At 44.8% G+C, this 22661-nt stretch overlaps 1 protein-coding gene across 1 annotated transcript in view; it reads right to left on the bottom strand.

The window, feature by feature from the left end:
* The window catches only part of LOC111873607 (CD109 antigen), a 99049-nt gene that overhangs the window by 38104 nt on the left and 38284 nt on the right, over positions 1-22661 (bottom strand). The window contains exons 2-4 of the mRNA XM_023868462.2: positions 3021-3188; positions 1918-2098; positions 325-493 (exon numbers count right to left, since the gene is read on the bottom strand). Coding sequence (XP_023724230.1) covers positions 325-493; positions 1918-2098; positions 3021-3188 — 518 coding nt within the window. The remainder of the gene's footprint in view (positions 1-324; positions 494-1917; positions 2099-3020; positions 3189-22661) is intronic.

Raw genomic sequence — 22661 nt, 5'->3', positions numbered from 1 at the left:
GTGTACAGACCGGTTCTGGGGACCACTCAGCCTCCTATCTAATGGATACTAGGACTTGCACTCTGGAGATAAAGCACCAGGAGCACGAAGCTGACCATTACCTTCAGCCAATGCTGGGATTAAAAATGGTGAAGCTATACCTCCATTCCTCAATATATCTTCACTTTACCTTTTACCACATGAGTTTTAGAATAAACAATTATTTGTGTCAGAAGTTTTAACCAGCTGGTTTTTGTAATAGAGAGACATTGTTTTCTGCGTGGTAGAAATTGATTTCTTTTAATGCTACATATATGAAGTTGGGGCTCCATAGAGTGTACATACCTGTTTCTCCCTGCATGTACACCGGTTTGTCAGTCTGTATGAAGATAGTCATGGATCGCTGTGAGAACGTAAGGTATGTCTCATTGACAAATGCGATTCCGCCCATGAGTCTGTCATAGCTGCCCTCTACACGCAACTTATATTTCCCAGTAACGCTCGTAGTTGGAATCTGCAAATACACATAATAATAATAAAAAACATAAACTACATTTGCAAGTTTTATTCATACACTTTTATTAGTCACAATCAAGTTCAATAAACTGAATGATCTTAATAACTAATATACATATTCTCAACCGTACACAACAGCTGCACTGCCAGTTGAGTTTGCATAACTTCAAATTGCATAATTCTTTCTTCTTTTAATTTTAATTTTAATTTTAATTTCTGTCAATCCCTTAGTTTCACTAACTTTAATTTTCATTGAAAAATATGCAATTCAATTAATTTTAATATCCTTAATTTCAGGGGAGCTAGGACAGTTCAGCTGGTATAACAACTAGGTTACTGCCTGGACGGCCAAGGAACTGTGGTTCAATTCCTTGAAGGGGTAAAAACTTTTCTCTTCTCTACAACATCCAGAGTGGCTCTAGGGCCCTTACACAACGGGTGCTGGAGGCTGTTTCTCCGAGGATAAACCAGAAGGGGCATAAAGCTCACCACTCACCTCTATTTAGTGTCAGGATCAAGAATGGTGATGCTTTACCTCCACTCCCCATGTTTTCACGGAGTTAATGGAGCTTAATTAATTAAGCCTAGGGATAACTTTACATTTTATTACCTTACCATTAATTTTATCAATATATGAATCATAATGTTTTTGTTGGATCTTAGGTTCTCTCAGTGGTGATTATGAAGAGAAATGTGACCTCGTGTAGTCTGGTAGGAGTCCACAGAGAGATATATTACCTTCATCTTCAGGAACAAAGAGTATACCAATCAAGCAGTTTGGCTTATTCTTCAACCCTGAAGATGGAGGCAGTGTGTTCCTCCAAAACATCAGTGAATTTCTACTGGACACTGGACTACACAGCATCACATCACTAAACATGGACACTTCCTGAAGTTTTAATTTTAGACAAATAATTTCATTCTGTGTAATGGGTCTGGAACGGGATCCACTCAGCCTCGTGAGGATAATTGAGGAGCTATTTCAAGGAAATAGCGGCTCCAGTCTATAAAACCGAGATTAACAGCTGTGGGTATTCGTTGCGCTGACCACACGACACCTTCTATCCACTAAAGTTGGTACTAACTTAGCCGACAAGCAGCGGTTGCTCAGTCGGTGTAGTTCGCTTGTGGACTACAGGCAACAGAGATTTTTTTTTTTTAAATCTTCACCCAACGTGACACCTCAAAGAATTAAATTCTTAGTAATGGATCTTAAACTGGATGGGTTCACTGAAGAGACGAACAGATATGAACAAGGACAATAATATATCTATAGGTGGGGCAGAAATACATATAGGATTGAACCCCTGACACATGTAATAAAATTTATATACAATTTACTTCGCAAATTTTCTTTCAAAATGAAACACGGTTTGCATTATTCGGAGGGGCAGTCTAACCTGTATGAACTGTGACACTTACCCTCAAAATGATAGTCTCTGGGATACCTTCCTTGACGTCTTGACTCTCCCCACTGATCTCTACACCATTCCTCTGGATAGCAACTCTGACAGTCAGTGGCAATGGCGCCTGAAGTACCATCACTGAGACACGGTACACAATGCCTGGTCTCACCATGCGACTAGCTACCACAAAGTAAGTCCTGCATAACATTCACAAACAGACATTAACACTTGTAAGATTTGAGGCTTTCACGGCGGTGACTATGAAGAAAGCAGTCTTCTGGGATTTGGCACCGTGTATATGTGGTGTTAACCGACGTTTCGGAGGAACGTATCGCCTCCATCTTCAGGGTAGAAGAAAAAATATAAGAAATCTGCAAGCGAAGAGACATATTTCCAACACAGTCTGCTTTTACCGGTTCTCACGGTCTCTTCGCTTGCAGATTTCTTATATTTTTTCTTCTACCCTGAAGATGGAGGCGATACATTCCTCCAAAACGTCGGTTAACACCACACATACACGGTGCCAAATCCCAGAAGACTGCTTTCTTCATTCAGACATTAACACTTATTCATTTCTGAGCTTCACACCTACAGCGCCAACTCTATGGAAGTAGAAAACGGATTTCTATCCCTCACAAACAACCGCTGAAGTTACAATGTCGATACAATGTGAAGACTGTGATTTACAAATTCTTGAATTATTTAATGACGTTCTCTCCATTACACAAGTTCGCCTTTTCTCAAATGGGAAAACAGGAATAAGTTTGAAAGGCTGTGGAAGTGACTGTGACTGCAAGTACCAGCATTTCAGAGGCAACTGTTGCAACTGCTGCTTCCATCATCAAGGTAGAAGAGTACACCACAAAGGAAGAAATGGTGTAGGGAGGACATTGCTTGGAAGTAAGAGCAAACCAATGGGAGTGGTGTAAAATGAACTGGATCACATGGCAAATACCAGAACTGCGCCTCAAAATAGGCCATTGCTGCTTCTGTCTACATCCCTTAGAATGCATTATTCACTTACCATCCCTGCATTCAGTGCTATATAGTCTGAGGTACAGGCAGCATCAGTAAATAATCCATAAATAAGTAAGTATATAAGAGGATAAGTGGACTCACGCTTCATTGATAATGACGTTATTCTCCACCTGATAGGGATTTCTCACTGACCAGTCACTTCCTATTGGCCTTTTTGGGTCCACATCATTGATAGACGGCCTCTCTTGTGGTGCTACTGTGACCACTAGGAGAAGCAATGTGACAACAGTCCCAATCATCTGGACAAACCTAAAACAAACAAAAATATTCACTGGCAGATGCAAAAAAACAAACATTCTTCAAAACAGAAAGAGTTTAATTGGTGAGGAATAAAAGCTACCCCTGTAACAGGCCATGGATACCCATAGGGTTGTGAGACATCGAGGCTCCCACATTTTCTAGACAATCTGCTCACAGATGGCGGCAAGGTTGTCAGCCTTACGTTCCAGCCACCCAGGAAGATTCCTGGTACTTAATTCTGTTAGAGGCTGAGTCGACTCCAGGGCCATAGTGCGGATGGAAGGATTAGGTCAACTGAAAAATCCAATGACCTCAACAGGAATAAAACCTGTATATTACTAATTTTTTTTATTGCCTGTTTATTTACAATCTACTCTATAAAATACGAGTATTAAGTAAATTTAGTAGTCGATACAGTCAATGTAGGTGCTGCCAGCCAAAGCCAGTTCACCTTAGGTTACATATGTAAGTCTTTGGGCCACTGTCTTTTGAGCCTTCTTGCAACGGTTGGTTCACTGGTGAGAGCAGCAATCAGTTCATGTGTGTGATTCATATTCCTGTTTCTGTACACGTTGGCCTGGGAATTTATTACATCCCTGATAAATGGTAATTTTAGGTCGTCATGTAAGATTTGGTTAGAAACATACCATGGAGCATTTGTCATCATTCTTAAAGTTTTTGATTGGTATGTCTGCAGTATTTTAGTGTTAGATGGTTTAGCACATCCCCACAATTCGATCCCATATGTCCATATGGGTTTTAGTATGACTTTATAGATTATAATTTGTTTTCAAGAGACAATTGAGATTTTCTGCCAATAAGCCAATTCATTATCTTAGTTTTAATGGAGAATGTTTGTATCCCAGACACAAGCAGTGGGAGGTAAGGATAAGCACTCAGAAGAGAAGTTTGTGGTTCACCTTGTAGAAAATTAACAATGTTAACTGCATACAATCTTATATGATACAAAGTGCAGGCCACTACATCAAGAGAAGGGGGAAAGAGGATAGCAGGAAGTGCAGGGAGGTCCAGGAAGGATCAGTGAGCCTGAAGATAACAGGGAAACAAATGAACCACCCCAAAAAGGACAACATTAATATAAATTAGCTTTGAGGGTTAAACAAGGGGAGATAATGAAATATTTAGATGAAAACCTGGGAAGGGAAATGGCGGTAGTAGTGTTATAAATAAATGAGAATGATGCATCATGGGAGGAAGGTGAGGAACAGGGAGGACAACAACACAATGGGAAGCGTTAAGTACTACAACTATAGATAACTGTTGTACAGGGGAATGCAGATCTTAATTATTTGCGTATGAATGGCTGCTGCACACAAGTAAACTTGTTGATCTCCCTGTCTGAGCAGAACCATTATCTACCACAAGAAGTGTGCAAGAACAACTGAACTGTAAAACGTAAATTGAAAATAAAATCCGGAAATAAGCAACACGCATTTTAATACGATTACGGTTTTCTGAGTTACGACACCGGGTAATCTCATGCAAATGCTTCAGTGGGAACTGCTGTCTCCATTTCGCAGTTGAAGGCCACAGGTTCCACCAAAATGTTGATAACTGCCATCCAGGCTATAGGGTTTCCCCAAACTAAATGCTCACAAAACAGCATATGCATATTTTCCTTCTTATGTTCTAAAGTACAGTTACTCCTGTGTCTACGCATGAAGCCAAAATTATATATTGATGAGGGGGAAGGGGGGTACTGAGTAAACGCCATGCTACATGAAACCGGCTAGCCTTGTTCTACTCCAGCCAATGAACACCCACAGAAAGTATCCACTAGGAACCCAGATCTAGTCTGGGCATGAAGGCAAAGAACCAATTCTTGCTTGTGTCAAGAATCGAACCTCGGTCACCGAGCTATTTGGCTCATGCGGTAACACTTCTGACTTGAAGTAAGGGGGTGCCCGGCTTGGAAGTTTCATAATGGTAAAAATTACCAACGGTCCAGATCAAAATGACCCTGAAGAAGTCTTTAAGTTCCTCTGAAGCCTTCGGAGTCCGTGTTTATACACCTGGCCGATCCGAAGAGAAAGCGCAATGGATCTTGTCGCGCCCCCTCAGATAACGTTCGAGGGGTGTGTATGCATTACATCGGGGTCCCACTTACAGTGTGCCACCATGATGTCCTCCCACAAGGCAGCTGGTATCACTGCCCATTTCAACACAGAAGACTCTAAAGAATGTATCAAGTTTTTCTGAAACGTAGGTTAATTCCAGCATTTCCACAAGCGGTTAACACCGAAGGGTTGGAGTTCGAGACCTGGTAGGATCAAGAATTTTGTCGTCCAGATAGTCTATGAGGCCCACCCAGACTCCTATCCCGTGGGTACCGGGGGGTAAACAGGCCAAGGCGTGAAGCTGACAATTAACCTCAGCTAGTGCCGAGGTCAAGAAAACGTGGATCTCCACTCCGCCATACGTCTTCATGGCGTAGTGCTTAATTAGTTAAGCACATGGATAACTTTATTTTTTTTACCACAAGCGCCTATACCCAGAAAGCTGTACAGTAAACAACTTGCATTAAAAAAACGGTCCAAACCTCATAAGACCGAGTTCATTTCTCGTATCAGAAACAAAATAAAGAGTTAAATATAAAATCACATTCAAACTTTTTGCTTACAAAACTACAACAAAAGAAGAAAGCAAAGAACCAAATCCATTCGTACAATCTGCTGACTTTTCTTCAGACACAGAACAATAATAAATGTAAAGCCATAGAAATATTTCACAATTTCTAACCTGGAATAAAAGAAATTTCCTGTATAATACTTGATGCATGAACGTAAGAAGTTGACTGAAGCTAATGAGAATTGACATGACTTTCCAGCGAGGAAACTGTGCGGATTAGGACAAACCATAATCCAGCCCTCCTTTGCTATCCTCAGAGATCCTTACACTTGAACAATGGACGTTTAGAAGCACAGGCCAGCCGTTAACATTCAGTGAGGAACGGGGGGTGACGCCATTGTATGCTTACACATTTATCGGGGGGCCATGACTCAGTTACGACTGGGTGGTCAAATTCAACAAAATTATATGTTAACATATAGGGTGAGTCTTTCTTATTGACCCACTCCGTCCACTGCATTTACATCTCTACATTAATTAAGGTAACAGTCTAAAAACAAGTCAAAATGTATCACGAAGAGTAAGCGGCCTCCGTAGTCTAGGGGTAACGTTCCCACCTCATGACGCAAGGTACGCGGGTTCAAACCTGGCAGAGGTCGTGGAATTTTTAAGGGCGGAAAAATTCAGGGAACAAGTCCTCCGGGAGGGATTTACGGCATGTAAAAGATCCTCATGTCTCTAAGAGACCTCTGAACAAAATTAGGCAACAATTTCCCGCCCAAGTAGTTTCTGGTAGATGGGGGAAATATCAGGTACTGACGGCCGACCTCGTTGGCTGAAATCAGTAGAAATTAAAGGGGGACGCACAATGGACCAACAACTGGTCTAAGTGCATGGGGAAACCCACCCCCTCTAATAATAATAATAATAAATAATAATAATCACGAAGAGTAATATTTTATGTGACGCCGTGTAGTCCGGCAGAAATTCACTGACGTTTTGAAGAAACGTATAGGAACACTTGCTGCTTCATGTTGGTTACTTATTTCGATTAATTTTCGGGCTTGAAGATGGAAGTAATATCGCCTAAACATGAGTCAGCTTCTGCAATCTTCACTGTAAGTGTTGTTAAGAGTCTCAAAACGGAACTGTATCCTGTTACATGTAACTCAGCTGCCTCCAACCCCTTCAAGATACGGCAAGTTCTCTTCTTGTTCTTGCCAGATTACAATTTATTAAATGACGCTTCCTCAACTTTACTGATTACACAGCCCAAAATATGGGGACTGAAACTTGTAAACAGCTATTCTAAAAGCTATACCAGTGGACGCAGGAAACTATGAAACCCCTTAGGAAGAGTGCGGCCTTCTGGGTTGTAACGCCGTGTTGTTTGGAGATAGCTACAAGTTTCGGAGGAACGCATCACCTTCATCTTCATGGTCGAGGAGTAAGTAAGCCGTCTGCTGGTTTCTTCCTTATCTTACACTTCGACCCTGAAGACGGAGGCCGTGTTCCTCCAAGAAGTCGGTCTCTTTCCGAACTACAGGCGTTACAACGCAGATGGCCGTATACTTAATTAATATTGTGACATGAGTCAGAGTAGACGTTGATTACTAGGTAACGTCTCGGTAAACACGAATAAGCAACAATTTAGGTATTGTTGGGATAAGGACGGAAACCGTGTTTTCTGTGGATCCGCTCAGAGGCTATATAACAAGCAGAATGGTGGAAGTCTCTTGAGTCAGCAGTCGAGGATGACAGAGAAGAAATGACAAGAAAGGAATTAGGTTACGAAAGGAAGACTTCATGTGTGCTGCAGTTAAAGTGAGACTGGTGTAACTACTGTGTTGAAATCCGTTGCCAGGATACGACTAGTGAAAACTGAGAATCCTAGTGTGTAACGACGAACTGTGACGCGTGTAGATCAGCGATAACGCTATATTGCCTGTAGATCAGAGCTGTGTGTATAAGGTGTCAATAAATGCAATCCATACCCCGTCTATTCTCACACATAGCCCCAATTCGTGATTTATTTTTGTGAACTATTCTAAATACAGGAGCTCACTCAACAACAGAATATCCTGTACATGAATACGGAAGTTTCCTGTGAAACCGGGTGGTCAACGCCTCCAAATAACATACACACGCACACATTCCCCTTATCGATCTTTCTCGATTATCTACAATCCGGATCCGACCTGAACAATAGGGACTCCCCCCACGGCTTAAGCTTATTCAATTCGCAATGGGAACGGAGAAACCCTCAGCAACCGTGACGACGCAAAGCCATTGCGGCTCGAGACTCCATGGAATGCCGCAGGGTGACAAATCCCACGTTTCAGCACATACTGAGACGTGTAATCCTTTCAAGACCGAATTCCTTATAAATAACATAAACAAATTTTGATCGTACCTCACAGGAAACGTGTCTGCTGCAATTTTTAACTGGTTAATGCCGTTTTGGGAAACAGTCGCTGAATGTAGCGAGAATGGGATGAGAAACAGACATACTCACTCTGTAGGCAGAATGCAGAGTTTGGGTTACGTTAAACAGTGGTAAGTACAGTAACCACTGGGCTTGTTGGACTGGAGGTTCTCACGGCGGTAGCTACGAGACAGCCATTGCGCTGCCAGTCGGTTTGTTATTTACAAGATTCACTCTCACTCCTTAAATTACGTTACATGACATGAACAAACACGTCACATGATAGGAGAAGTAAATATTCATAAGGTCTCTGTCTCTCTCCAGACAATGCAGGAGATCTTGTTCGCATTACTCACCGCACGGAAAAGTGGCGCTCCTTTGTGACGAGAGGGCGGGGCAACATATACTTGAAACATTTAGCTCTGGCACTGAAACCCCCGCGAACCACGAATCCTGACGGTTTTTCGTTTTATCCTCAGGCATTTCAGGCAAATACTGGGAAGGTACCTTAAAATATGGGAATCAGGATAGCTCAGTCAATACAGTAACCAAGAATGCCGTCCTCTGGCATTTGCCGCCGTGAAGACATTGTGTAAACCGACGTTTCGGTTGTAGCCCCCTTTTTCAGGGTACAAAAATCCGCGAGCGAGGAACCAGTGTGAGCACGTGGCTGCAGCCACATTATCTAGACAATCGGCTCACAGATGGCGGTGAGGCTGTCAGCCTAACGCGCCGGCCGGCCTTTACTCCCAAGAATATTCCTGGTACTCATTTCTGTTAGAGCCTCAGTCGACCCCAGGGCCATAGTGCGGCTGGAAGTATTAAGTCAACTGAAAAATCCAAGAACCTCACTGGGAATCGAACCCGCGACATTCCTGCTTGTAGCATAGTGCCTCAACCAAGATACCGCGTGCCTTGACGATATCCCAAACACTTGTGCTGTCAGTAGCAGACCAGACCGATCGGTAGCGACAGGACAGCAGTGTCTAGAGGTGTGCTTAAAATGTCACAGGCCAACGACTGCAGGGGAGGTGGCGGGCAGTAACCGCGTATTTATAGCCACTGGAAGTTGTACGCTACATTGAGACGCGGGGCGGCATGAATACAAACGTGGGCCCTTTGAAGCACAGTGGTTACCACACGTACCACCTACCTGAATATTAAAATTTGCGGATTTTGCTCACAAACTGTACAGCGATCATCTTCTTAAACAGGGCCGCGCCATAGCTCAAGCAATTAGTCGCTGGCTTCCCACCGCGGCGGCCCGGGTTCGATCCCGGGTCTGGTCAAGTGTGATTTGTGGTGAACAAAGTGGCGCTGGGGCAGGTTTTCTCCGAGTACTTTGGTTTCCCCTGCCAATCTTCATTCCACCAACTGCTCCACAATCACCCTCACCTATCATCTGGGGCTGGTACAATAGGCCAGAAGCGACCGCAGTACAAGGGACTTAGTCCCACCCCACTAGCATTAAAAAATAATAATAAAACCAAGAACAGAGAGAATTGGCCCAATCACTGACCTGGTAGTGAAGGCTGCAATGGTTGAGGCATGTAATTAGAGTGGATCAAATACGGTAGCTACGAAACGCAAACCAAAAGGTAGGAAAAAAATGACAAAGCTCACATTTAGATGGCTGGAAGATTTAGAGAATCATTTACGAGAAATGAAAGTGAATAGATGGAGGCAAACGGCATAGCCAAGGTTCTTCGAGGAGCGTTGAGCCATGAAGGAAGTACAGTGTTCCCTAAACAATCCTAACTTCTGGGAAATAACACCGTGTAGTCCGCTGAAAGTTATCATGACGTTGCTTCGTCTGTTTGCTGCCAGTTTCATGCTCATTTTTTGCTTGGTTTACTCTTCAATCCTGAAGACAGAGGAAACATGATTCTCCACCGTTTTATATCCCACAGGACAGAACTCTTCACAACCTCAAATCCTGCACACCGTCAATTGCAGTTACGGTCTGGTATCTGTGGCCCTAGCTGAGTGGCATGCGCTCTGAGTCATTTCAGCCAAGATAACTCCACCCACTTGTTTCCAATCACTAATGCAAGGCCACAGTTACGAGTTCCGAACAGTAGTAGATGTGCTGCTTTCTGTGAGGCAGGAAATTCATTTTTTAGTATTATTCACACCAATTTCATGCCGATGACAATGGCCGCTCGGTCTAAGGCATGAACCGTCTTCGCCCGCTTTAACACTAGGGTCGTGGGTTCCAATTCCACTCGAGGCATGGATGTCCGTGTGCGTTTATTCTATATTTTGTTGCTCTATGTATTAGTATCGGCCTTGCCACGGGCTGACCCCCCGTTCAAGGAGTCCTACCGACTGTGTATGGGTTAAGAAACTGAAAAAGCGGCGAAGGTCCACAAGGGCTGTAGAGCCATAGATAGATATGGACAGACTGTGCTTTGGGGTCATAAAGTATTAAAGACAACAATGGGAAAGAGTGTTCTGAGTCACCCTGTACTTGAATGAGGTGCGAACACACTTATAGCAAGTTCATGCAGACTTCATGCAGTAACACAATGGTACGGTGGGTCCTACTGTTGGTAAGATTGCCGATGTTTAAATACAGTTTCATTTCCCAGCTCGCGGGCTATTGAGGGGAGGAGGTTGTTTCAATCTCGTAGAAAGACAGCCAGACAGATACACGGATATACAGATAGATAGATAGATAGATAGATAGACAGACAGATAGAGAGAACAATTTCAGGCCCAAAATGGTTAAACGTTGCGTCGATCCTTCAAGTGCACTACAAATTTCATTTGCGGTAACCTATGAAACTGAAACAGCGCTGTTAAATAATGAAAAAAAAAATCGCTCTCTGTAACGGGCCCAACACAGTACGAGTTTTCCTCCACCTCATCTGAGGACGGAGACAGACCCAGCTTCGGAAACCCTGAGCTCCCTAGAATGCTGGCCGATGGACAAGTCCGAAAACCCAGTAATCCTAAGTGTCCTGCACATACACTCCACAGTCTTGCATCATGTACAGGCCGGTCTCTGGTTTCTACTTATGGCCCGCGATATCTGAAGAAGCCGCCACTGCAAGTTAATAATTTGCTACTCCAAGCAGAGCGACAGTCCAAATTGGTCGATACCACGCGGAAGCCAGTTCCCCGAACTTCAGCAAGATTCAACCAACCCTCTCCATCAAGAAACCTCCCTTTTTATGAGAGTCAGACGAAGCTAATGGACACTTGCTCCTTATCCCTCAACAAATATCTTGCACAGGTTTTACGAGATCTAATGTAATTCTAAAGGTAAAGTTATCCATGTACTTATCTCTACAATTCAGCATCACGTTATGAAGGCATATGAGGGACTGGAGGTATGGCTCCACCGTTCCTAACCTCGGCTCTAGATGGAGGTGAGTGGTCAGCTTCACGCCCTTGCCGCTTTATCCCTGGGTATAAAGACCCAGGTACCCAATGGATATGAGGAAGCGTGGGAACTAGAGGCGGTCTGGACTTTATGGAGAAGGGGAAAATCTCTCGCTCCTCCCAGAAATCGAACCTCGTTCGTCCAGATCGCAACCCAGTCACTATGCCGACTGAGCTATCCCGGCTTCTAGTGGCGAGTACCGTACCTCATATTCTAGGAGCCGGGATAGCTCAGTCGGTATAGCGACTGGCTACGGGCTGGCCGAAGGAGGGGTCGGAGTTCAGGTCCCGGTAGGATCAGGAATTTTCTCTTCTCCACAGCTTCGAGAACGGTTCTGGGGCCCACCCAGCCTAAGAGGGGGCTCTTTCCCCGGGGGTTAAGCGGCCGGGGCGTGATGCTGACCACTCACCTCCAACTTGTGTCGAAGTCAAGAAAATGTGGATCTACACATCCACTCCCACATACGTCTTCATGGAGTAGTGCTCAATTAGTTAAGCACAGGGACAACTTTACATTTACCTCATATTCTGGTTTGTTTTTGGTCCACTATAGGATACAGTCAGTATCAAAATATACAGAGTCGAATGGTACGACTGGTGAATAATGAATTAGTACAGATCTGTAAGGAAGCGATCGCAGCCTAAATCTTGGTATTCAGCTGGAAGGGCTGAGGAAAAGAACGGGAAGCCTCGGTCAGGATAGCCGGTGTCTCGGTTGAGATTCTAACCGAGCGCCTCCCAGTGTTACCGCTACACCATCCTGCTTAACACTCTCAGTACTGACAACTATGCGGAGTCACAGCGGCTGCGGGAGAAATGCTTGAATGTCGTGACGTCTTCATTAGCCCCACGTTTAGTAACATTACGGGGAACCGCTTAGCGTGGCAGTAACCTGTTTACAAACATTATGAGGCTAGAAACATTCGTGCCATATCCGTAAAGCAAGGTAGAGCTGTCCCTGTGCTTAACTAATTAAGCACTACGCCATGAAGACGTAGGCGGGGCTGGATGTATAGATCCATACATTCTTGACCTCGTCACTAGTTGGAGGTGAGACTCGAACTCCGACCCCGAGGCCGTCCTGCCAGCAGCCAGCCGCTATACCGACTGCGCTATCGCAGTATATTTTCAAATTCCACTCTTCATGGTTTTCCACGCCTCAAATGTCCTGGTTTGGCCACAGCAGATGTAAGGCTCATCCTGCCTCCAAACAGATCGGTACTGGGACCTCTTCCCAGGACATGAAGCTGACCACTCACCTTCATCTAATGTCGAGATTAAGAATGAGTGGAGTTAAAGCTCCACTCTCACACATCTGCACTTAGGCACAGAAACTTTCTCTTTACTTTACAAATCTATCGTCAGGTAAAAAATAAAGTTGTTCCTGTGATTAAGCAAGCGTCACTTCATGAAGACGTAGGTAGGGGTTCAGGTAAAGTCCCACGTATTTATAACTCGAGCAGTATGGAGGTGAGTGGTCAGTTTCAAGCCCCAGCCGCCTTTTCCCCGGTACTCACCCGCTGGGTAGGCGGTCGGGTGAGCATCAGGAACATACCTGGAGTAGAAGAAAAAGACAAATCTCCACCTCTGACGAGATTCGAACTCAATCCTTTAATTACCCAGCCTGTAGCTTAGCTACTATACTGACTGGGCTATCCCGGGTCATAAATCTATGGCCCAGAAGCTAACTGCACTACATTTTGTGTATCTAGAACATTTTGGGGGCCACTCCTCATCAGACAGCCGTGTCGATAATTCCCTAGACTCGATTTACAAAATAATTTGAGAGTCTAAACTACGTTTTTGTTTCGCATGGAGCTGAGCCCTTACCAAGACGCTGTCAGTCTCTCAGCCACTTAAGAATTCCCCAACATTTTATGGAACCCGAAGATTCATTACCGCGTTCACAAGAGCCCTCCATTTGTCCCTATCATGAGCCAGATGAATCCAGTCCATACTATTTAATTCTATCTCTCTAAGATACGTTTTAACCACCCACCTACGTCTTGGTCTTCCTAGTGGTCTCTTTCCTTCTGGCTTTGCCACAAGAATTCTATGTGCATTTCTCTTATCCCTCAGTCTTGCTGTACATAAGATTTATCTCCCGTAAGGTCGGTTACTTAACACACGATGTACCCTCATTTTCTTTGACACTCCAAGAGCCCGAGTCTGTTTCACCCCGCATTCAGTTGCACATTCATCATAATGAAAACGTTGCAAACCCGTGCAATTGGCCGCCCTGTAATCACCCACACGCACAGACGCACGACTGCCAATAAAATTAAGGTCGACCGATCCCTAATATCCGCGAACGCGAAGACCATGAAGCCATATTTGGCCTTCCAACTCGACTGAATCGACTGAATGTTGCTTTAGGTTGAAACTCGCAGTCCGCGAGACAATCTGCACAAAGAAATCAGCTCCACTTAAACCAGATGGTGCAATGCAGCAACTACATGCCTTAACAATGACTGGTTGCACTGAAGGTCCATCTTGTAACAAGTTCACAAACACATGTCACTTCGCTTATTGACATATATACTTGTATAATACAAAAGTAGAATTTTTCCTGTGGTTCTATATGGTGTGGAACTTGGTCTCTGACATTAAGGGAGGAACATAGACTGAGGGTGTTTGAGAATATTTGGACCGAAGAGAGATGAAGTGACAGTAGGTTGGAGAAAACTGCTTAATGAGGAGCTTCATAACTTGTACTCCTCTCCAAGTATAATTAGAATGTCAAGTCAAAGAAAACTAGGTGGACAGGGCATGTAGCACGAATGGGAGAGAAGAGGAATGCATATAGAATATTGGTGGGAAAGCCAGAAGGAAAGAGACCACTGGGAAGACCAAGATGTAGGTAGGTGGCCAATATTAAAATGGAGTTTAGAGAGATAGGATGGGATGGTATCGATTGGATTGATCTGGCTTAGGATAGGAAGCAGTGGAGGGCTCTTGTGAACACGGTAATGAACCTTCGGGTTCCATAAAATGCTGGGAAAATTTTTGAGCAGCTGCACAATTGGCGGCTCCTCAAGAAGGGCTCGGCTCCGTGAGTAAGTGAGTGATATGAAAGTGAGTTGGTATGTCGACAGGCTACATGCTCAACGGCAGGGTTTCGATCCCCGCCAGAGGAAAGATTTTTCATTTCTCCACAGAGTCCAGACCGACTCTGGGACCGACCCAGTCGCACATCCTGTGCGTAACAGCGGCTCTTTATCCTCCGGGGGTAATGCGTCAGTGGCGTAAAGCTGATCACTCACCTCCATCGAGCTCCAAGATCAAGAACTGTGGAGCTATACCTCCTCTCCCCCACACGCCTTCCTGGCGTATTGCTTAAATAGTTAGGTAGAGGGACAACTTTACATTTTCTTGCACCTTGTTTAACCCTCATTTACCGAAAGCTAGACTAAGCACTTGCTACATTAACTGCTTAAAGCAGTGAGAGAGTCTTCGCAAAATACCGTCCCCATCGGATCATTCTTTTCCTTAAAATAACGCCTCTACCATGAAAATGGAGGCGATATGTTTCTCCGAAACGTCAGTGCACAAAAGATCTACATGGCGCCACATCCCAGAAAACGGCATTACTTTCCTCCCTTTCCTCCCCTCTTCAGCACTCTTGTTCTCAACTGCCCGCCATCAATAATCCCTACTCAGTTGTTTCAGAGACACGAAAAGATATAAATCTCTGACAGCGGCTCCTAACCTCCGCGTGCAATCTTCTCCAATCCGTCACGCAGGCAGCAATGAAGGATGGATTCGCAAACGGGTTGCGGCTTAAAAAATAATAACAAGAGAGAAGCATCACATGGCAAACCGTATAAATCATACAGCATCGAGTCTAGGCATATTTTCTTTTTCACGAAACTCTCCTCATCACAGGCGGAAGTGCGAACTGCACCAGTGGCTCACTGTCCCTCCTCTTTAGCTTTACATGCGCCCACCTTGGCGTTACTTGTCATGCAGGTCCCAGTCCACTGTATTTACTTACTCACGGAGCTGAGCCCTTCTGGAGGAACCGCCAATTCTGCAGATACTCAAAACTTTCCCAGCATTTTATGGAACCAGAAGGTTCATTACCGTGTTCACAAGAGATCTCCACTGTTCCATATCCTCAGTCACATCAATCCAATCCATACCATCCCATCCTATCTCTCTCAGATCCATTTTAATATTGTTCACCCCCCACGCCTTGGTCTTCTCAGTGGTCTCTTTCCTGCTGGCTTTCCCACAAATATCCTATACGCATTCCTCGTCTCCCCCATTCGTGCTACATGCCCTGCCCACCCCATCCATCCACTGCACACTTATGTAAAAGGTAAAGCTACGCCTGGGCTTAATGAATTGCGTACCACACTATGGGGTGGGGGCCACGCGGTAGCGTAGTCGGTGGAGGCACTATGCTACAAGCCCGAAGGTCCTGGGTTCAAGTCCCGATGAGGTGGATTCTTCAATTGACCTAATCCTTCCAGCTGCACTATGGCTCTGGGGTCGACTCAGCTTCTAACAGAAATTAATAACAGGAATCTTCTTGCGGGGTAAAGGGCAGGTGGTAGGCGCGTAAGGCTGACAACCTTACGCCATCTGTGAGCCGATTGTCTAGAAAATGTTGGAGCCTCGACGTCTCACAGCCCTATGGGCCTCCACGGTCTGTTACAGGGATAGCTTTACCTTACCTTACCACGATATGGCGACACTATGTAGCTACAGATGTAACACTTCATGAACAGTTCTCTCTTCTGGGATATAACACCGTGCAGTGCTTCAAAAGTCAACCGACGTTACGGAGGAACATGTCGCCTCCATCTTCAGGGCCGAAGAGTTAGTCAAGCAAGAAACCAGCGTGAAAGCATGTACAAGCCAGACTTTCACATCTGGAAAATCCGGAGAAGTCATCCGTGGCAGTATCAACTAGAGGCACCGCATCCAGATACACACACACATCACCATCTTCTATATACTAATAATACCAGAGAGAGTCGTTGCTAAGGAACGGCTCCGCAAACACAACCCGTTGCTAGGCGACGGTGCAATAAACACCTCCTTGCGACAGCAGTGACGTCACATAATAGAATAGCTGTTGCTGACGGTGTTTTCTGTTCGGCTCGTACCGAGGACCAGCTGCCATTACGAGAAAGTTCTGAGAAGGCAGTTAGAAGAGTATGAAGTTGCTGTGAGATGGTCGCCAGCCTGCGAGGACGTGAGCCCGGGAGCTCAGGAAGGCCCACTGTTGCAAAACGTTACCCAACAGCGCAGTGAAGGCCGTGACTATGAGAACACTAGTCACTGCGTGACAGTGATCTGAAAGTGTAGTCACGAATTGTTTTTAGAGTCCAGTAAAACCGTTTACCGATCCAAAACACGTCTATAGTCACTAAAATCGTGAAGGGATGAGCAGCGAAGATGGCTTCAGTCTATGCAAACCGTGGAAACTTTTCATCTGGTCCCTGAAAGGTAGCAGGAAGTCTCCATCTCCGCAGGGCCACATAGGCCCCTTCTGCCCTTATCAGGGCACCAACTCTGGCCCCTCCGGACACTCATCAGTCTTAAGTCTCCACACCCTTGCCCCGGCTCCCCCCCTTCCAGTGATCCTTTATTCTCCACTGCAAGCCTAGGACCCGCGCTCACTTCAGGAGACCAAATCCTAAGTAACAACGAACCTTCACCAGTTTCCGCTTATTTGCATCAGCTCCATGGAGCTGCCTCCTTCTTGAGAAGCCACCAGTCGCTCAGCTACCAACACATTATGGAACTAGAAGATTCATTACCACGTATACAACAGATCTGCATCGATCCCCATCCTGAGCCAGATTAATCCAGTCCATATAATCCTATTCTATCCCTCAAAGATCCGTTTTTATATTATCCTCCCACCTTCGTCTTGGTCTTCCTAGTGGTCCCTTTCCTTCTGGCTTTTCCATCAAAATCCCACATGCATTCCTCTTTCCACAAGCGTGCTACACGCCACACCCATCTCATCTTCCTTCACTTGTTCATTCTAATTATACTTGAGGGACAGAACACATTGTGAAGCTCCTCATTATGCAGTTTACACCAACCTCCTGTCACTTCATCTCTCTTCGGTCCAAATATCCTCCTCAACACCCTGTTCACAAACACGCTCAGTCTATGTTCCTCCCTTAATGTCAGAGACCAAGTTTCATACCTATACAGAACCACAGGCAAAATTATAGTATGTTCTGATTTTTACAGCATACAAGTAGATGAAAGGTTTTGGACTGAACGGTAACAAACATTACCTGAATTCAAACTCTCTTTCATTTCCTCCTGAATCAAATTTTGGTTAGTTATTGTCGTTTCCAATTTCAGACACGCTCCTTAAAACATAACGGCATAAGTGCTCATTCAGTCTAAACACTTCATGCGAGGCCTTTCTTGTATTTTTCTATATACGAGAAGTGTCAGACGCCACTTGGGGCACGCGTGCCAGCATTTCAACGTAACTCACGCGCAACATAAATCCACGACTAACTAAACACACGACCCATCTTGTTTGAAAGTGTCCAATATATTTCTGGCTGTAACTGGTTAACTTTGTCTGCCCGAGCTGGGAGCTACACGCCGGCTGCTGTTTGACTTCTGACGTAAACATTATTGACACTGAACTGGGGTGACACCATGGTGGGTGGGTCGAATGTCAAGCGATTGGTAAATATTTGGAAGCTCTGGTTCCCAGGCACATTGGAAAAGAACTCGGAAGGGTTCTTAACGACCTTTTTCCATCATCACCTCCTGCTCACGGCATAGGCGAGCAGGTTACCTCAGCGCTAACGCTCCTCATTTCCATTCGGAAGGGGATTAACAGATCATGTTATTTCATGATGCTAGAGAAAATTATACAGACACGAGTTTCAGGCTTCGTGTTCATCACCTAATATTATTAAGCTCAGCACAAAGCTCGTTGAAAGTTCAACGGGAAGTTATGAAAACCAAAGTAAAAGGTAAAGTTGTCCCTGTGCTCAACTACGCTTAAGCACTACACCATGAAGACGTATGGGGGAGTGGATGTATATACATATTCTTTACCTCGGCATTAGTTAGAGGTGAGTAGTCAGCTTTACGCCCCGGCTGCTTTAACCCCGGGGAAAGAGCCCCCCCGGTACCTATCGGACACGAGGCCGGGTAGGCCCCAGAACCGGTCTGGGCGATGTGGAGAGGAGACAAATCTTATCTTTGCCAGGACTTGAACCCGGAGCCCTCGGCCGTCCAGACCGTAGCCAGTCGCTAAACCGAATGAGCTATTCCGGCTCCCTTGTTTAAATCAAACTTCGTTAAAACAAAACAGCTAACACGATCTGGAAAGCAGATACACTTCTGATTCACAACCGGCAACTTTAGCCCCGGGGAAAGAGACGCCGGTACACACGGGAGTGTCTGTTCCTGCTGGGAATCGAACTTCGGGTCATCTAGCCCGTCTCCTGGTCACTAGGTTCATGCTGACTGATCTGGAAACGCTGTAAAGTACTGCCTCCGCTGCTGGACAGCCGGGAAAGGGCAGAAGAGAAAAGGAACCAAAACATCCCCTCCAGCAGCGGCTACTTATCGGACACTTCTGTTTGGCATGTTGTCTACACAGCTGCTGCAGGCAAACCTTACACAATAAAATATATATAACTGTTTCTTCTATTTCCTGCCGCGGACCTAACAGAGAATATCCAAACTCAAAACTTACTTCGCACCCTTACCAGTATGCACGGCAACCATGAACCGATGAGCAAACACTGTGCAGCTATTCCCAGTCTTTATTATTATATTCGGAGCCAGGAAAGTTCTCCCCAAACGATTTTTAAATATGGTATAATTGTTATTAATATTATTTGGATGAATATAAACAACAATTAAACCGAATTATTATTATTATCCTCTCAATATCTGTACTTTTCATTTCTCAATTAAATATTTATACGTTTCATTTCTCAGTTCGCAATACAACTTAGATTTATGTTAATGAAATTATTATTATTGCTATTATTATTTGTTTACTTGGCTGCTTTATTGTGTTTTCCTCCAGTGCTTTCCTGTAATTTGTCTTGGACTTTATGTTGTGATTGTCCATAATGTATTGACTCTGTCTGTAACTGGCCTTGCGGCTGTTGACTTGGCACATAAATAATAAACAATTGAACTGAATTATTATTATTTACGCGGAAATACCTTTTTTTTTTCCTTCAATTTTTAGCAGTTGCCACTATACTGACACGGGAAAGGACCATACAGATGTAAGCTGCTAATTATTTTACCGCACATGTTACAGTGTTGTGGTATATTTTACCATGATATACAGCGTCGAACGGTAGCGCTGATGATGAACTGGAAAGGATTTGGAAGGCATCGGCCGTGGCCTAGTCGAGGCACTATCCCGGCATTTGTTTAGAAGGGCTGAAGAAAACCACGAAAACCCTCAGTCAGGATGTCCATGTCCCGCTCCGTATTCTTGCCTATACGAACCGTTGCTGTATCACGGCCGTTAGGTCTATGTGCACGCATTGCGGTGAAGTTTTCATACACGGTTCCAATCCTCATTCCCAATCTTTCATTGCATGAATAAGTTTTAATTTACTAATTTGAATGTTACTTCTTCTGTGAAGTAACGTAGGAGGGAGAGTCAGTAAATAAGCCACAAACTGATATAAAAAGTAAAAAATGTGATATTCGAACCTTGGGGGGAAAAAACATTTATTTCTCGAAATACGTATCCTGCAAGAACACTGATACACTTGTCCCATCTCTTTATCAGTGTGTCGAAACCCGCAGCATACAACTCTGTTGACTGTTGTCTCAGCCACTTCCGCACCTCTGCGACTTTTAAACGTCCTTGAGAGAATTTTTCGACCCAGATGTGAACAGCTTTACGCGGTAAACACTTCCCACCGTAAACAAAAAACATCTCTTTATGAATATCCTTTGCATTGGGTCCTTTTGCCCACAAAAAAAAAAACGAAAACAAAAAACCGCACAACAGAACTCTGCTCTTCGGTAGAACACTTCTCAAGCACAGTCACCATTTTGATTACTGAAAGCAGCCTCTCAATATGCGCATGCGCGTCTCAGTAGGCTGCAAGAGCTCAAACAGTTATAGAGTGTCAGTTGCTATCTCCATTTTTGGGCGGCTGAAGATTGGCTCCGTGTAGTTTGTCGGGAAAATCTGCCTGTTAATCTCGTCATACAGACCGAAGAATTTCAAATAAAGTTCACCCTAGAAAACATTACAAGACGAACAGAAAGATAAAATGCCATTTACAGTACATATATTCGTACTTATGAAATCCGTGAATTTCGTTATGCCTGCCCATGATTTTAGAGGCAATTTCTCTCTGCTTTACTGAGACAGAAGTGTGTTTACAAAGTGGCTTAATGAGACACTACTGGGACCCTAATGTGAATACACAGTCCATCGAGTTGGGCCTGGGGAAACTCGGGGGAGGGGGAGGGTTTCGTCATAATACAGGAAACTATTTACACATGAGCACAGGCCGTGCTGTTTGACCTGGCCTCTAGACTGCGCAGGATAAGAAGCAATCTACACGGTTAACATCGAAAGACCTGACTTGCAGATTCAGAAGTCGAGAGAGAACATCGGTGGTTATGACTTGTACAGGAAACGAAAGGAGGAACGCGGTAGCGTACTTGGTTGAGGCACTATGCTACAAGCCGGAACATCGCGGGTTGGATTCCCGATGAGGCCACTGCATTTTTTCAATTGACATAATCCTTCCAGCCGCAATATGGCCGCGGGGTCGACTCAGCCTCTAACGGAAATGAGTACCAGGAGTCTTTCTGGGGGCAAAGGGGGGCTGGCGTGTAATGCTGGCAACCTCACCGTCATCTATGAGCCGATTGTCTAAAGAAAATGTGGGAGCCTCGACATCTCACAACCCTATGGGTCTCCACGACCTGTTACAGGGATAGCTTTGCCTTTTAACATTACGGGAAAAGTGTCTGCCACATTCTCGGGAAATTCCGCAAAAGGAAATACGTACAAACGACACATTACACTCGCGATGGGTCGTCCCATTATTTTATATCGCTACACTGTCGCCGGTATCACTGAATTATTCTTCGATTTGACTAGGCTTTTCGTCTCGGGCTAGATCCCAGATCAGGTTATGTGGGGCTCGCTGCGGACAAAGTGGCACTGAGGCAGATTATCTCCGAGCACTGCTGTTTCCTCTGCCAATTCTCATCCCACCTATTCCTCCATATCCATTAATCATCTGATGCTATAGTCTCGATAATAAACTAATAGTAATCAACGGCATAGATCATGTTACACGTCAAATGGTAAGGCCATTCTGAGGATCAACCGGAAGGTACGTGAAGGGAAACGGCCACAGACTAATTTACAGTATTATCCTAGCATTCGGTCGGAAAAACTGGTGAAAATAATGGTCCCAGAGCCGAGATTCAAACAAACGAAGGAAATACCCAAATATTTTTAACAAAGACGCCGGGAAAAATTACTCTATAACGCGACTAGGTTATTGGGTGACATTTCCACTGAGTGAAGCGGCCTGCTCACCTCAAAATTATTATTACTCCGTTGCTTGAGTCCGCAAGCGAACTATACCCACCGAGCGACCGCCGTTTGTCGGCGAAGTTAGTGCCAACTTTATGGGATAGAGGGTGCCACGTGGTCAGCGCAACGAATCCCCACGGCTGTTAATCTCGGGTTTCTTGACCGGAGCCGCTATTCCCTTAAACTAGCTCCTCAATTATCCTCATGAGGCTAAGCGGACCCCGTTCCAAACCCACTACTTCTCAGAAAATCTGGTAGCGCCGGGAATTCAACCCGGGACGTCTGGATCTGACCACTAGACCAAATAAAAACGCATGGAACTATACCTCCACTCTACCATACGTCATCATGCCGCGTTGCTTAATTAAGCACAGGGGAAACCGTATGTTTAATCATGTAAACAATACGTTCGTGTTTTGAAGCAGGAAACGCGACCAAGAATTCCAGATTTCCTATAGACGCGAATCCCCCCGCTCCAAACAAAGAACACTCCACGTGTGTACACAGTTCAGGAGGGGGGGGGGGCACGCTAATGTCTTGG

This window comes from Cryptotermes secundus, unplaced genomic scaffold (assembly GCF_002891405.2).
Source record: "Cryptotermes secundus unplaced genomic scaffold, Csec_1.0 scaffold644, whole genome shotgun sequence".
NCBI lineage: Eukaryota > Metazoa > Arthropoda > Insecta > Blattodea > Kalotermitidae > Cryptotermes > Cryptotermes secundus.
This window is presented reverse-complemented; position numbering and strand designations above follow the sequence as displayed.